At 39.8% G+C, this 18,009-nt stretch overlaps 1 protein-coding gene across 4 annotated transcripts in view; it reads left to right on the top strand.

Moving 5' to 3' along the window:
* TBC1D4 (TBC1 domain family member 4) overlaps positions 1-18,009 on the top strand; it is a 181,689-nt gene that overhangs the window by 157,464 nt on the left and 6,216 nt on the right. For all 4 annotated transcript variants that reach the window (XM_075852340.1, XM_075852341.1, XM_075852342.1 and 1 more), the window contains 6 exons: positions 2,720-2,874; positions 3,495-3,704; positions 7,547-7,702; positions 9,914-10,072; positions 10,362-10,606; positions 13,673-13,832. In XM_075852340.1, the coding sequence (XP_075708455.1) occupies positions 2,720-2,874; positions 3,495-3,704; positions 7,547-7,702; positions 9,914-10,072; positions 10,362-10,606; positions 13,673-13,832 (1,085 nt within the window). The remainder of the gene's footprint in view (positions 1-2,719; positions 2,875-3,494; positions 3,705-7,546; positions 7,703-9,913; positions 10,073-10,361; positions 10,607-13,672; positions 13,833-18,009) is intronic.

The following is an 18,009-nucleotide window of genomic DNA, read 5'->3' as shown; positions in this document are numbered from 1 at the left end:
ACTGTTGTCATGAAGGGGTGTACTTGTCTGCAAGTACACTGTATAGGTAGGTGGTACATGTCAAAGTGACTTCTACAGGAATGCCAGAACCCAAAGTTTACCAGCAGAACATTGCCCAGAGTATCACATTGCCTGCACCAGCTTGCCTTCTAACCATAGTGCTTCTTGGTGCTATTTTTTTATCTGGTTAAGTAATGCACAAATACACAACCGTCTACATGATATAGTAGAAAATGTGATTTATTGAACCTGTCCACTTTCTTCCATTGCTCCATGATCATGTTCTGATGCTCAAGTGCCCATTGTATGCAGTTTTGGCGGTGGTCATTGGTTTGAATGTTATGGCTGATAGGTGTATGAGCAAAGTGGCATGACTGCTAGATCCTTGAAACTGCACATTTTTTCACTCATTAAAGAGGCTCTGTCACCAGATTTTGCAACCCCTATCTGCTATTGCAGCAGATAGGCGCTGCAATGTAGATTACAGTAACGTTTTTATTTTAAAAAAACGAGCATTTTTGGCCAAGTTATGACCATTTTTATAGTTATGCAAATGAGGCTTGCAAAAGTCCAAGTGGGTGTGTTTAAAAGTAAAAGTCCAAGTGGGCGTGTATTATGTGCGTACATCGGGGCGTTTTTAATACTTTTACTAGCTGGGCATTCTGATGAGAAGTATCATCCACTTCTCTTCAGAACGCCCAGCTTCTGGCAGTGCAGACACAGCCGTGTTCTCGAGAGATCACGCTGTGACGTCACTCACAGGTCCTGCATCGTGTCAGACGAGCGAGGACACATCGGCACCAGAGGCTTCAGTTGATTCTGCAGCAGCATCGGCGTTAGCAGGTAAGTCGATGTAGCTACTTACCTGCAAACGCTGATGCTGCTGCAGAATCAACTGTAGCCTCTGGTGCCGATGTGTCCTCGCTCGTCTGACACGATGCAGGACCTGTGAGTGACGTCACAGCGTGATCTGGCAGAAGCTGGGCGTTCTGAAGAGAAGTGGATGATACTTCTCATCAGAACGCCCAGCTAGTAAAAGTATTAAAAACGCCCCGATGTACGCACATAATACACGCCCACTTGGACTTTTACTTTAAAAACGCCCACTTGGACTTTTGCAAGCCTCATTTGCATAACTACAAAAATGGTCATAACTTGGCCAAAAATGATCGTTTTTTAAAAATAAAAACGTTACTGTAATCTACATTGCAGCGCCTATCTGCTGCAATAGCAGATAGGGGTTGCAAAATCTGGTGACAGAGCCTCTTTAAGTTTTCTTTAGCATGGACAGTATCACACTGTCTCCTCTGTCTTTTTCTCAATCATAGTTCAGGAAAGCTGAATTTTTGGACCTCAATGAGATCCAGTAGGATTCTGCATGCAGATCTTCTACAGCCTAAATTCTTAACCTGTTGTAGGTGTACCTCAGGGGTTACATGTCACGTCTCTAAGGGATACTCACACATGCTGTGCATTTAATAGGCAGCACAGTGTATGGCCATAGTTTTGGAGGTACATTTGAGCAGCAGGTACTTAGGAATTTTAGGCTTAGGAATGTTGAGGAACACAGCACAGATTGTCCATTCACTGGCATTTACACTACTTGCTTCAGCTGCCCAATGCACATGGTTTCATAATTTTTACTAAGCCCTATCCTACTTACCCATGGGAAATTATATTTTTTTCACACTTTTGCTTGGGAAATGATCATTTCTCCTGTGCTTTTGGAAATAAGTGACATCCAATAGTATTTCTGCTATGTCCACCACTTCCTTCAGTATGCCCAACGACCAGTTTTCTTCAGATTTTGACAAGTGCTTACCATGAGTCATTATTATACCTAATCCAGCATAGAAGTATTTTTGCAGCCAGCAGTTTGGATTATCACCAAATCACATTTAGTCTTCTGTCAAACTCATACACATTGTTGTATCTGTATATGCATGTGTGTGTGTATATATATATTATATATATATATATATATATACACGTACGTACATACGTACGTACGTACGTACGTACGTACGTACGTACGCATATCCTTTAAGAAAAAAAAACTGATCATGAAGGAAATGCTGAATACTGCCCTTTGCATTCACATTCATTTTAAATTCCAGAAATAATTATGATCCTTTAACACAGCTTTCATGATCTGTGTTTCTTTTCTTTTTTTAATGGGTTGTCTAGTTTCCCGCTTGGTACTCCCCTCTTTGAGTCACAATGGAGAGATGCTCTGTAAGAACAACTCCGGCTCTGGCAAGATTGGCCCGCCCATGCATTACATAGACAGCCATTCGGGGAAATGTCTTGCCAGTATTTGCTTCTCCTGGTAATAACAGCTAAGCCGGACAAGGCAGCTTCCATTCAAAATTTGATAAATACATGACAAAACAATATGCAGAAATACATTTTTGGTGTAGAAATAGTATCTAGTCAAAATATTTAGAAATTACTGATCTGTAGGATTAAGTTTTAATTTATTATATAATCTCATGAATGTTTTAAAAGGCTATTCCAGCCAAAAACATGTATCCTCTTTCCACTGGATAGTTATTAAATGTTAGATTGGACCACCACCGAGTACCATATATATCCTTTATCCTATGTTTGTGGCTAGAAAATCCTTTAATTTAGAGAAGAACAATTAATTTTGAGGTGTCCTTTTCATATACAATATGCACTTTTAAAAAAAAGTTCTAAAACAGGTGTTTTCTTGCAGTGAATGTGAGGGAAGAAGGAGGACATTCTCTTCATGCAGTAATGAGTCCTTAAATACGACTTCACTCACACCGCGCCGGATTTCGTGGCGTCAGCGGATTTTCCTCAGGGTAGCTTCACCAATGGTCAACTCTCCCTCAGATATGCAGCCTAAAGGTCTGTGGATGATGAGATTTATGTATTTACCAACTCCATTACGGTGTTACCAATGCTTTCTTTTTCGTGCCGCCATGCTTATACACATACATGTATTTTTATTGACAGATTTTAGAGCAGTTTTCAAAGAAAGGGGATAACAATCAAAGCAATTATTTAATTAATACAGAATTTAATAATCCAGAAATTGATAATCTGGCACTTCTTCTTTCACATAACTGCAGTAGAGTTGTTTTTATGCTGTCTTTGCCACCCGAAACCTGACAGCAAACTAAACAGTTTTATAAATGTTCCTCCATGTCTAATAAGACTAATGTTAAAAGACAATGTGATGCTTTAGGAAATATTGTTAGGAGTTTATTATTACATGTGATTGGACGTTTGCAGACTAAAATACACCCAGAAAACGTAAAAAAAAAAAAGGATCTAAACTTGTCACTGAAACAAGAAGTACTTAACAAACATGTTTACATAAAAAACAAAGAGAAACCAGAAGTCTGTTCAGTAGCAAAATATTGTTACTGACTACACCAGTCAGTCAGAAAATGCGTTGACTCTTGATTTGTAACATAACGTAGGGTGGAAATTATTATGGACATTCTACATCTCCATTGCTTTAGATCATTTAGATGGGAATGATTTGCTGCCATTGTCTCCTCTTCCTCCAACCATGGAAGAGGACCCTCTAGCGTCCCTTCTCCAAGATGACAATTCTGCTGACTGTACAGGTGGGAAACTAACTGCTGAAGATCTCCAGAGGCTATGGAGGAAAGCCATACATCAACAGATTTTATTACTGAGAATGGAAAAGGAGAACCTAAAGCTCGAAGGTTAGTTCTCAATTTGACATATGGCGAAAGTAAGTAGGAAAGCAAGTTTTGTATCTCACGGTGATCTGTTTTCAGATAATGCGTTATAACAAGTGTCTCAAGCTCTGCATAGTATATGTACACAGTTATCCTAAGTTCCTCATAAGAACAAAAAGCTGTTGTCAAATTTCCCTGCTCATATAGCTATTGCGAGAAAACATTGGGGGGAATTTATTAAGACTGGCGTTTCGTACACCAATACCAATCTAAAAAGCTCTGCAGTAAGAGGGCGTCTAATCTATTATAAAGTGCACGCCTCTTGATAAATTAGGCACGTCTTTGGCTATGGCTATTCATGCCCACCCCGGTAAGCCATGCACACTTTTATGAAAAATAATGGAGATGGTGTAAAATGTGAAAGGTCGCACCGTGTTTTGCTAAAAAAAAAAAAAATCATGTTTTCCGCAAATTGCAACTTTTCCAGGCAGAAAACTGGCGTATAGTGTTTGATAAATTCCCCCCATTGTCCTTAGTGTTAACATAATGAAATTTTTATGTATAATGCCGGACCATATGTTATCTTAGTAACAGCTCCCAGACTCCCACAATGCTATCTTCTTAAACCAAGTTCACATGGCACAGGAAATGTGCCGTGGATTTTTTCAAAAATTGGCCAGCAGATCCGCATGTGGATTAGCCCCATTGTAATTCAATGGAGCTAATCTGCTAATCTGGATTTTGATATTCACTGCGCGTTACATATTCCATGTGGATATTTTCCGGAGTGTGTAAATGAGGTATAAAACACATTGCCGACAGAATGTTAGTAGATTCTCTCCGAGTTTAGGCACAGCATCCGCACCTAAATCCTGACAGAATTCTCAGAGTGCATAGGGCCTCACACTATGTGTCTCTTTAGTTTTGTTTTTGTTTTTTCTTACCAAGCAAGTTAATGCTGTAATTCTACATTGCTCTGAGAACTACCCTGCCCAACATGTTTGGGGAAAATATTATGATGTAGTGTTGGTCATCATGGCTGTAATGTCTTACTCAGAGATTTGTTTAAAAACAAACACATTGCGGCTTTGTATATTAAACTGGTTTGGGTTGTAAATACACACTGTAAAGTACTGCTCATAAGAGACAGGCTAATAGAGTTAATAAAGTTCTTGCATTTCTCTTTCGTGCTTTCACGGAGCATACAGTCTGATTCGTTTTATGTTGTTTTTTTTCAGAAGGTAAGGAACAGCATTGAATGTATGTTTTGAAATTTTAAAGAATTATTTCAGTATCTGCAATGAACACTAATAGTATAAAAATATTAATAAACTAGAATGAATCGCCAAATAAAATTCTGGGACAACTGACTTCTGGGAGAGATCTTATAGCAACCATATTGGTTGTCGAATCAGATATTACATACAGATGCCTAAATAGAATTTTTACGAACATAACAGGACGTCAGATGATGGGAGTATTCCATCATCTTTCATTAGGGGGCTTATTTTTAATTACTTTTGATAAAATCACTAACATAGATCATATGTTACTTGTTGGATTGATGTGATGAAGCAGCACATACTGGTGTAGTGAATATGTTCATCTCTATGCAGTGAAAATACTGAAATATTTGAAATGATGCTTTTTATTGCTGCATTTTTTTATGCTAAGCTACTGTATGTTTTAGTTTGCCTCATTCTCTATAAGCAGATGCCTGTATATGTTCTTGTTATCAGCAAGTTTTTTTTAGTTTTTTTTTTTACCCCTTATAAAACTCCTTTTTAAAATTTGGATACTGTTCCCACATCCCCTACCACTTCTTGTTGTCACCGCATGACAATGCATCATCCAGCGCCATGGGAAATCAACACAGCAGCCAATCACTGGTCTCTGCTTGATGCTTTACAACACAAATACATGATAAAATTATTAACTGAGTTCTATATGGTGATGGCTTTATTTTATGATGTATTATATGCACTCGTTTGTGTATGTGTATTCACATTGCGTAAAGAAATTCAGTTTATCCAAACCTTCTTTCACCCGACAGCAGATGTCAGGGACAGGCTTTCTCTATAGACATTAGATCGTTGGCTGATCAGGCCAGCATTCATTCAAAACATATGGCAAGCCTTGATCTTTAGGAAATTGGGTCAAAGTGCAGCACATCATTCCTAACGAAACAATTTTGTAAAGTTGTTTAGAGTGAATTCAAATGTGGCGTTTTTGCTGTTTTTTTTTTTATAGGATATAGATATATATCTCTATATATATATATAGCAGAAAAAGAATGGCGGCAGCACACTGCGACACTAATGCCACCTAAACCACTAAATATAAATAAATATGCACTAAAGCTAAATCTACTTATAATAGGGAGGTTCTTAGTGCACATTTTGAGCAAAAAGTGTTTGCCCACCTGCCACGACAAGGCGACCTCTGTAAGGTGGGAACCTACGCTGCACATACACCCAGAACTGGGACTAAGCCTACACATATATACCTGGGGATGGTAGGATCCAGCATTGAACTAATTAAAATCACCCAGGGCAGAATGGGAGGAGTGCAAGAACAAAAATGGAGGCAGTCACTAACCCCACATATATGGATCCCATAAACACAACAAAAATTTGAACAGCACATTCCAACTAAATGATATAAAATGTGTATGCAGGTGCAAGAACACCTGTGACTGCAAATATACAGCAGAAAAAGAATGGCGACAGCACACTGCGACACTAATGCCACCTAAACCACTAAATATAAATAAATATACACTAAAGCTAAATCTACTTATAATAGGGAAGTTCTTAGTGCACATTTTGATCAAAAAGTGTTTGCCCACCTGCCACGACAAGGCGACCTCTGTAAGGTGGGAACCTACGCTGCACATACACCCAGAACTGGGACTAAGTCTATATATATACCTGGGGATGGTAGGATCCTGGTATATCTATCGATATATATATATATATATATATATATATATATATATATATATAGATATATATAAAACTGAAAAAGTGCGGGGCAGCATTGTAAAGTAAGGATGGATTCACACGGGCATGTTCGGTCCGTAAAGGACGGAACGTATTTCGGCCGCAAGTCCCAGACCGAACACATTGCAGGGAACCGGGCTCCTAGCATCATAGTTATGTACGACGCTAGGAGTCCCTGCCTCGCTGCTGGACAGCTGTCCCGTACTGTAATCATGTTTTCAGTACGGGACAGTAGTTCCACGGAGAGGGAGTGACTCCTAGCATTGTACATATCTATGATGCTAGGAGCCTGGCTCCCTGCAGTGTGTTCGGTCCGGGACTTGCGGCCGAAATACGTTCTGTCCTTTACGGACCGAACATGCTGGTGTGAATCCAGCTTAAGGCCTCACGGCTGGTGCAAGCTTCAGAGGAGTGACTTCTCCCCATGTAAAATAGAGTAACACATAGTCAGGAAGCAGCACTCAAAAAGAAAAGGTGGATATATTCACCAAAGGTTTTCACGGCAACGTTTCACCCTCTCAATGAAACTTGAAAATGCCTTCATTGAGAGGGTGAAACGTTGCTGTGGAAACCCTTAGTTGATAAATCCACCTCCTCTTCTTTGAGTGCTGCTTCCTATCTCTCTCTTTCTCTCTCTCTCTCTCTTTCTCTCTCTTTCTCTCTTTCTCTCTCTTTCTCTCACTCTCCCTTTCATATATATATATATATATATATATATATATATATATATTTATTTTTTTATTTTTTCCAGTAAAATATTTAATAAAGATAGTAATTAGTAGCAAAAACACGTGGACTCAACCATAGAATTGTTTCCTTTTTTGTATTGCTTATTTATATTATTTCAATCTTTTTTGTTTCAAGCAAGCAGAGATGAGCTGCAGTCTAGAAAGAGTAAGCTAGATTACGAGGAAGTTGGAAGTTGTCAAAAAGAAGTTTTAAATCTCTGGGATAAGAGATTAAACTGCAGAACTAAAATCCGGTTTGATATGGAAGAGATATACGCAACACTAAAAGAAGGTACATACATTTGAAATGCTTTGTTATCCATTTGTATTAGATTTATTAATACACGTTGTAGCATATATAAAACCAGAACATCGTGATAACGGTGGAAATAATTAGGAAATTGTTATTTCATAGATGTGAGATAGTAAAACACCAGGACTCATCTGCCTGTAGACTCTGTGTAGGGAAAGCAGAAAGCAGTTTATATAGTGACATTGTCTAAAGGACCTGTCCACGCCAATATGCTTATTTTATAGAAGAGAAGCTCCATTAGATTAGTTAAATTTACTGCTAAACTTCTAAGCGCAATTGCACCCTCTATACTGTATCATTAAACTTTTGGCTGCTGAAAGATGCCACTGCCATTAGGGAATACTGTTGTCATGAAAGGGTGTACTTGGTCTGCAACAATGTTTTGGTAGGTGGTACAGTACATGTCACAGTAACATCCACATGAATGCCAGGACCCAAGGTTTCCAAGCAGATCATTGCCTAGAGCAAGGGTACTCCACTGCAAGACTGCAGATGTCAGCGGTCCGGAACCCTGCAGTCAATTGTATCCACGTCCTTAGGACGCAGATACATCTGAAAAGACTAAACTGCGCTGGCAAGGAAATATAATTTGCCTGGCCTGCCATTCGGTGCTTTTCCTGTAATGTAGGCGGCTCAATGATGTCGTCATTCTGGTGGAGCAGGCCATGCCAGAAGAGGGAAGGCCTGCATCGCTGGATGACAGCTTCGGAATGTACATATGGGATATACAGGAACATATACAAATACATAAAAGGCACGTGTATATACAAGCACATAGACACATTCACATACAGACCCATATATACCCAAACAGGCACAGATATACACAGTGCAGACAATGTAGTAAATTTCACCTGCAGTCCTATGTAACACCACGGATCGCAAATAGTGATAATTCTCTGATTTAAAGATAATGTAGTAGATGTCACATGCAGTCCTATGTAACACCACAGATAACACAGTGATAACTCTCTGAGTACAAATAATGTAGTAGTATTATCTGCAGTCCTATATATATCATGCAGTGCAATTGCCATGAATTAGTTAAAGTTTTATGGATTACCATATATGAAAATGTGGTGTTTCCCTTAAGGGGCAGCATAGTATATAAGGGGCAGAATAGTACATAAGGGGCAGCATAGTATATAAGGGGCATCATAGTATATAGGGTACAGCATAGTATATAAAGGGCAGCATAGTATATAGGGGGCAGCATAGTATATAGGACCAGCATAGTATATAAGGGGCAGCATAGTATATAAGGGGCAGCATAGTATATAGGGGCAGCATAGTATATAGGGGCAGCATAGTATATAAAGGGCAGCATAGTATATAAGGGGCAGAATAGTATATAGGGGCAGCATAGTAAATAGGGGCAGCACAGATATCTTCAGTATTAAAGTAGAACAAATAAAATTAACACACACTTACAAATGATACATAAAATACACATGCAGACACATGTATAGACACATATTTAGACACACACACACATACATACTGGAACATATACACATACAAACTCTCCATCTCTCCTTTCTGACAGGATCACAGGTTTCTTGCAGGACGGGCTGTGGGCGGAGCTTCCTCCTCTGCTCCTTGGCTCTTGTTTACTCCGTGTGTAACTAAGAGTAGAGGCAGAGCCCAGTGGCGCCGCCTACATGCTGGGAGGGTGCAGGGCTCCATGCACTCGCACAGGTCGCACACCCCTAAGACCAGCCCTGGTATTAGGTACCTACTGGATGAGATGCTTCCTATGTCTCAAAACAATGTAGCATTATTTAGAAATTAGCATGTAACAATCGTAGTTTTTTTCTTTTTTTGCAAAATGTTTTTCTTTTGTCAAAAATTCAGTGTCAACAAATAATCACATACAAAAATAAATATAGACATCACCCAATGTGCCGGACGAATTCTTCCCGATGCTTTTACGGTTTGTTTGCAGAGACTTGACATGGAGGATAGATTGGCGTCTTGCTACGCCTGGTGCGACATTTCGGGTAGTCCGCTCCCTTTCTCAAGCATGATTGTGACTATAATTGGTTAACTAGGTAGAATTTGCTAAAAAAATGTACCACTTAAGCTTCTCAGCTGTATTAATATTATTCATGCGTTATACATAGTGATATATACATATACAAATACATATAGTAATATTTATTTCATTTTATTTTTGCTTCTGTTTATTAGGTGTCCCAAAGTGCAAACGGGGGGAAATCTGGCAATTTCTTTCTGTGCAGTATCGAATAAGGCACCGACTTCCAAGCAAACAGCAGCCACCAGATATAACATACAGTGAGCTTCTAAAGCAACTCACCGCTCAGCAGCATGCAATCCTTGTTGATCTTGGTATGTGGTTAACATTTATCTGTAGTAGATCTTTGCATATTTAACTTTCCTCCTTCTTCGTATGAATATTTTATGCAACAACTGTTACCATTGTATTAACAACCTTTAAGACATTTGTTTTGTGACTGCTGTGAAGACCACACGTTGCACAATTTGTTTTTTGAAGTCACATTTAGTCATTATATACTTTTTTGGGTCAATATTGGAATTGCATGCATTATTTACATGTATGAATGTTATTATTGTTTATGAATTTAAATATTAAGCAATGCATATATTTATCTTACAGGAAGGACTTTTCCAACTCACCCTTACTTCTCTGCCCAACTAGGAGCAGGGCAGCTTTCACTATATAATCTTCTTAAAGCATATTCTTTGCTTGACAAGGAAGTTGGTTATTGCCAGGGAATTAGTTTTGTGGCTGGAGTACTTCTGATGCATATGAGTGAACAACAAGCCTTTGAGATGCTAAAATTTCTCATGTATGAACTTGCCTTCCGGAAGCAGTATCGGCCAGATATGATATCTCTTCAGGTATTCTCTTTTCTATGTAATCCAAATCAGCCTTCTTTAACCCCTTCCCGCTTCAGCCATTTTACAGATTTTCATTTTCGTTTTTTCCTCCCTACGTTCCAAAAGCCATAACTTTTTTTATTTTTCCGTCGATATAGTCCTATGAGGGCTTGATTTTTGCGGGACGAGTTGTAGTTTTTTGTAGCATCATTTATTGTGCCATATAATGTACTATGAAACGGGAAATAAAGTTATTTGTGGGGTAGAAAGTTTAAAAAACAGTGATTCCGCCATTGGTTTTTGCGCTTAGTTTTTACGGAATTCACTGTGCAATTAAAACAACATGTTAACTTTATTCCGCGGGTTAATACGATTACGGCGATACCAAATATATATAGTTTTTTCTATATTTTACTACTTTTACAAGTAAAAACCTAAGTGTAAAAAATAAAATTTATTTTGTGTCGCCAAATTCTGAGAGCCATAACTTTTTTATTTTTCCATCAATTAAGTGGTATGAGGGCTTATTTTTTGAGGGATAAGCTGTAGTTTTTAATGATACCATTTTGAGATACATGCAACGTTTTGAGGTGACCAAAAAATAGAGATTATGGCGTTTAAATTTTTATTTTTTTTACGGCGTTTACCATGCGGGTTAAATAATGATATAGTGTAATAGTTCAGACTTTTATGGATGCGTTGATACAAATTATGTAATTTATTTATTTTTTTACTATGCTCTAGGGGGAAAAGGTTTTTTTTTTTGAACATTTAATATTTACATTTTGTTTTACATAAAAAAAAAATTATTTTACAAATTTGTACTTTTTTTATTAGTACCCCAAGGGGACTTCAACCTGCGATCGTCAGATCGCTTGCACTATATACTGCAATACTAATGTGTTGCAGTATATCGTGATTCTGACAGGCTTCTATTAAGCCGTGCTGGAGGCAGCGCTTAACAGGAGCAAAAAGATGGCGAACCTGGGGGCCTTCATTAGGCCCCCAGGCAGCCATAGCAACCATCACCACCCCGCGATGGCATTGCGGGGGGCGCGATGAGCTGTTAGAGGAGGTCGCCCCCGTCTTTCTAACGATTTAAATGCCGCGGTTGCTATTGCTCGAGCGCGATCCAGCTCGTTACTCTGAAGTGTCGGCTGTAACATACAGCCGACCCCGGCATCGTATGGTGCAGGTTCACTCCGTGAGTACGTTCCATACTTCCCCTACCCAACTTTGCCGTATGAATACGTCAAATGTCGGAAAGGGGTTAAAGGCGCATTAAACCTAAAGCCAACAGATTATAAGCAATGTCAGACTGGGGTTCCTTGGATCTACAGAGGAAATTAATCTGAGGCCCAACATACATGTCCTCTTCTATTTGCATCATAAAATCTGCTGTTATATGGATGTAGCCAACTTTATCTTGACTCTGATAACTTGCTCCAGGGTGATATCACACAACAAAAGAAATAAAAAATCAAAAAGTCAAGTTAAATTTTCTTGACACTGTATATTTAATGCATTTAAAGTAAAGATATGGATGGCTACTTCTGTAGATCAATTAGTACTAATAGATTATTTGTAAATTGACCCAAAATAGTGACTGAGCCCAATTTTAAAGGGCCTTTTACACCTGCCGATATTCGGCCTGTGCAGCGAGCGCCGATCAACGACATATCGGAGCTATTTATGGGGATGAGCGATTGTTACTCCGATCACTCGTCCCCATACTTTATTATCATGTCAGCAGCGCATCTCCCTGTTTACACAAGGGGATGTGCTGCCGGCAACGATAATATTTCACTTTTTTAAAACGATAAGATCAGCAGACGATCGAGCTCGTTCATCTGCTGATCCCTGCCCTATTTACACAGGGCAATTATCGGAAACGATCGTTCTATGAACTCTTGTCTGCCCAATAATCGCCCAGTGGAAAAGGGCCTTAAGTGGTCTGTTTTAGATGGGGTTGCCTTCTGCTGTGCTTCATGGGCCTTGTTGTCCAAGGGCCATGTTGTCCGCATAAGCTTTTTTCACCATAAGCAAAAGATACCTACAAGTTATGTTCATGTGGGGATTTAGTTTTGTAGAGTAAAATACTTCTCTAAAAAAGGTAGAGTAGCTTGTATTCTAAGGGAATCTAATCTCCTCCTCCGACCATAAATAACAGTCTGCAAACATTACTTTTATGGTAATAATCCGGCAGTCTCGTTCGTTCCACTTCTTATGCCCGCCCACAGCCATAAACTGGCCCGCCCTGAATGCAGAATTCTCGTCCGAGATAGGGTGTATGTGCCAATCATGCATGGTCCGATACCCTTCCCTGCTCCGTCCAGGCCTCAAATCTAGTTACTGTGCATAGGCCACTATGGTGTCCCGTTGTGCACACACATCAGAACAGGATATCAATGCGCAAGCGCAGGATTTCATGTGTGCTGGGGGGCGGCCGAGGAGCTGTCAATCAAAAGTAAGGAGGCGGGGTAAATGAACATATGACTTTTATGCTCATTATCAGACGGCACAGTAACACTAAAAAACTGAATACTAAAGGTTCAGAGCCTACTTAGAAGATAATTATAGGTTACATAAAAATGTAAAATATAAAAATGTAAATATCTATACAACCTACATTAATATGCATAGAACGTATTCTATAGTGATCTATACTCTTTATGGGCTGCATACATTAAGCCACAATGCTGTTACATGTCATGCGTTATACTTCACAGTAATAAACAAAACTCTTTTTATGGGAATTTATTAGGACTGGCGTTTCATACTAAAACACGCAGGAGTAAGATGCGCCTGATTTATTAAGATATACCCGCCTCTTAATAAACGAGGCGGATCTCTGGCTGTCCATGCGGTAAAAAGTCATCTATGCCAGCTACAAACTGGCATAGATTTGTACTACAATTTACGCCAGAAACTGGCATGAATTATAGTAAATTTGTCCCTCTTCTTTTAAAAAAAATGGAGGCGTAAAAATCAAAAAGTCGCAAAGTGGCAGAGTGTTTAATAAATTCCCCTCTAGGTCTATACATTAATAGATTATTTGAGGACGTCATCTGTGTTATCTTTTTCTAGATACAAATGTACCAACTTTCGCGGCTTCTTCATGATTATCACAGAGATCTTTACAACCACCTGGAAGAGAATGAGATCAGCCCAAGCCTCTATGCTGCTCCTTGGTTCCTAACGCTATTTGCCTCACAGTTTCCTCTCGGATTTGTTGCTAGAGTTTTTGGTAAGCTGTGTTCTAAAACCTTGTGGCAACCTGCTCAGGACATATCTATGACATCTCATTTTATTAATATTCATTTCTCAAATCAAAGATGTCATGAAATTATGGTTTCAGCATATCTGTCTTTAAAGGCTATGTAAACCTTTGAAGACTTTTTTTTTTTTACTAAAACAATGTATTATAGTGTTTAAAGAGGCGCTGTCACCAGATTTTGCAGCCCCTATCTGCTATTGCAGCAGATAGGCGCTGCAATGTAGATTACAGTAACGTTTTTATTTTTAAAAAACGAGAATTTTTGGCCAAGTTATGACCATTTTTGTAGTTATGCAAATGAGGCTTGCAAAAGTCCAAGTGGGTGTGTTTAAGAGTAAAAGTCCAAGTGGGCGTGTATTATGTGCGTACATCGGGGCGTTTTTAATACTTTTACTAGCTGGGCGCTCTGATGAGAAGTATCATGCACTTCTCTTCAGAACGCCCAGCTTCTGGCAGTGCAGACCCAGCTGTGTTCTCGAGAGATCACGCTGTGTCGTCACTCACAGGTCCTGCATCGTGTCAGACGAGCGAGGACACCGGCACCAGAGGCTACAGTTGATTCTGCAGCAGCATCAGCGTTTGCAGGTAAGTAGCTACATCGACTTACCTGCTAACGCCGATGCTGCTGCAGAATCAACTGAAGCCTCTGGTGCCGGTGTCCTCGCTCGTCTGACACGATGCAGGACCTGTGAGTGACGTCACAGCGTGATCTCTCGAGAACACGGCTGTGTCTGCACTGCCAGAAGCTGGGCGTTCTGAAGAGAAGTGGATGATACTTCTCATCAGAGCGCCCAGCTAGTAAAAGTATTAAAAACGCCCCGATGTACGCACCTAATACACGCCCACTTGGACTTTTACTTTTAAACACACCCACTTGGACTTTTGAAAGCCTCATTTGCATAACTACAAAAATGGTCATAACTTGGCCAAAAATGCTCGTTTTTTAAAAATAAAAACGTTACTGTAATCTACATTGCAGCGCCTATCTGCTGCAATAGCAGATAGGGGCTGCAAAATCTGGTGACAGAGCCTCTTTAATACAACTTTGTAATTGTTTTTTTATAAAAAAAAAAAAAATGTTTTACTTTTTGAGGATCAGCTTCTATGTATCCTGGAAACCCGAATCTGTCAGGTCAGCGGGACTGAGGGATTCGGTGACAGCGGGTCGCGCAGAATCCACCTGTTATCGATCACATCTAAGGTATGAATTTAGATGTGATCGATAACAGGTGGATCCTGTAAAAATTTTAATAAACAGTTAAAAAGTTGCACTAAACACTATAATACATTGTTTTACTAAAAAAATTTAAATGTCCTCAAAGGTTTACATAGCCTTTAAATATAATTTTCGGCAGAACTACCGGTTAACTTCATTTTTGCCTCCTATTACTACATGATTTTACCCTTAAAGAGGTATTCACTGGATAGGTGATAACTGCCTGATCGGTAGGGGTCCGACTGCTCCGATTGCCAGAGCGCTGCAAGACTGCTGCCAGGTGGAGTTGAATCAAGCGGCGATCGAACATGCGACCTGTCGCTCTATTTAAAGTCTATGTCACTGACGGAAACTGCCCAGTGGTTGGACCCCCACCGATCTAGCAGTTTTCACCTCTCCAGTGGATAGGTGATCATTTGTTATAACCAGAATACCCTTGCTTTCTTCTTCATATGTTTCCTGCTGGTATTTTTTCATGTATTGCCGTTTGATTGATTACTGCTTACTGCATCTTTCTTTCCTAGATATATTGATTCATGTTATTTTCAGCTTTTTCTCGTATTTCCAATTTCTATTAACTCTATCAGTGGGTTACACATTAACTTCAGTCTGGACTGTGAGAAGGGATAGGCATACAAACATACAGGGCTCATAAAAGTGAATGGCAGTTACGGAAACAGCGTAGCTTGCGTGCTATTCTGCTTCCGTAACTGCCATTCCCTTTTATGGGAGTTACTGAAACAGCGTGGCTCAGCGGGCTACGCTATTTTTTGATTACATGGTCATAAATTACGAAGTGGTAGCGGGAAACGAGAAAGGGGTTTAGGGGGCCCCGTTCTAGAGATAGGTGCAAGTCCCAGAGGTAGGACTGCATCTGTCTGACATTTAGGCCTTATTTACACGAGCATAGTTCACGTCCGTCGCACGGACCTATGTAACTCAATGGGGCCGTTCAGACAGTCCGTGATTTTCACGCAGCGTGTGTCCGCTGCGTAAAACTCCCGACATGTCCTATACTTGAGCGGTTTTCGCGCATCACGCACCCATTGAAGTCAATGGGTGTGTGAAAATCACGCTCGGCACACAGACGCACTTTCATGTGCTGCGCGTGATTCGCGCAACAGTTGTACAAGAAATGAAGGCAAAAATAAAAGCACCTCCTTCATTTCTGTTTCTAAACATAAAAACAGTGTCATAACGAAGCTAAATGCTCAAAAATCACGCAGCCACGCACCAAACACTTATGACACATAAAACTGCAACGCGCATAAAACGCAGCATTTTTTGCGCGTGCAAAACGCACACGTTTGTGTGAATTTCGCCTTAAGGGTATGCTCACACACTTAGCAAAAAACGTCTGAAAATGCAGAGCTGTTTTCAAGGGAAAACAGCTCCTGATTTTCAGAAGTTTTTAAATGAACTAGCGTTTTTGAGGCTTTTTTATGGCGGTTTTTGGAGCTGTTTTTATATAGTCAATAAAAAACAGGTCAAGAAGTGACATGCACTTCGTTTTCACTGGCGTCTTTTTACGTGCCGTTTTCCGAAAATCAGGCATAGAAAAAACGCACCGTCGGAACATTTCCCACTGAAATTAATGGGCAGATGTTTTGGGGCGTTCTGCTTCCGTTTTTTCAGGCGTTTTTCGAGGCGTAAACGCCCTGAAATCCTTCTGAAAAGACTACGTGTACACATACCCTAAGGCGTATTCTGTGGCTATGCCATAAATGTACCTGATGAGCAAACCCCTTTAAGGGCCGTGTCCACCATGCATTTACTATTACTATTAATTACTATTACAATTTTTAAAAAGTAATTGCCCCCTAAACCTAACAACTGCTTGTGCCACCCTTGGCAGTAATAACTTCTATCAAATGTCAGTGATAACTTGCTTTGAGTCTTTTACATCGCTGTGGGGGAATTTTGGCCCACTCTTCTTTGCAGAATTGTTTTATTCGGCTACATTGGATGGTTTTCAAGCATTAACTGCCTGTTTAGACAGGGGCGTAACTAGGGGGGGGGGGCAGGCAGGGCATGTGCCCCGGGCGCAACTTAGAGGGGGCGCCAACGATCAGTGTCGGCGGTCTGCCTTCTAGGTGAGCTTCTGGCCTCAGGCGCAGGGCACAGCAGCTAAGAACTGCCGCCCGACTGTAACAGCAGCTATAGTCTGTGCTGCTAACGAATCTCCCCCTCCAGCCCCTCTCCCTATTCTTTATACCTCTCCTCGGGCTGCTGCTGTTATCAGTCGGGACTTGAGGGAGGGGGAGGGGAGACTGTCTGCGGCACTGTGTCGGGCTATCAAGCTGCAGAACTCCCTTCACAATTATCCTACATAAAAGGTAAGTGCATGTGAGGTTACAATGTGTACTTTATATGTGTATAATGTGTGCATGTAATGTACATCACAGACACACAAATATGTACATGTGTGTGTGTGTGTACATATAGTGTATGCGATGTGTGTATATATAGTGTGTGATGTGTTAATGTGTGTGTATATATAGTGTATGTGATGTGTACATGTGTATATATATAGTGTGTGATGTGTTCATGGGTGTATATATAGTGTATGTGATGTGTACATGTGTATATATAGTGTATGTGATGTGTACATGTGTATATATAGTGTGTGATGTGTTCATGTGTGTGTATACATAATGTATGTGATGTGTACATGTGTATATATATTGTGTGATGTGTTCATGTGTGTATATATAGTGTATGTGATGTGTTCATATGTGTATATATAGTGTGTGATGTGTTCATGTGTGTATATATAGTGTATGTGATGTGTACATGTGTATATATAGTTTATGTGATGTGTACATATGTATATATAGTGTGATGTGTTCATGTGTGTATATATAGAGTGTGATGTGTTCATGTGTGTATATATAGTGTGTGATGTGTTCATGTTTGTATATATAGTGCGTG

This window comes from Rhinoderma darwinii, chromosome 2 (genome assembly GCF_050947455.1).
Source record: "Rhinoderma darwinii isolate aRhiDar2 chromosome 2, aRhiDar2.hap1, whole genome shotgun sequence".
NCBI classification, from domain to species: Eukaryota; Metazoa; Chordata; class Amphibia; order Anura; family Rhinodermatidae; genus Rhinoderma; species Rhinoderma darwinii.
This window is presented reverse-complemented; position numbering and strand designations above follow the sequence as displayed.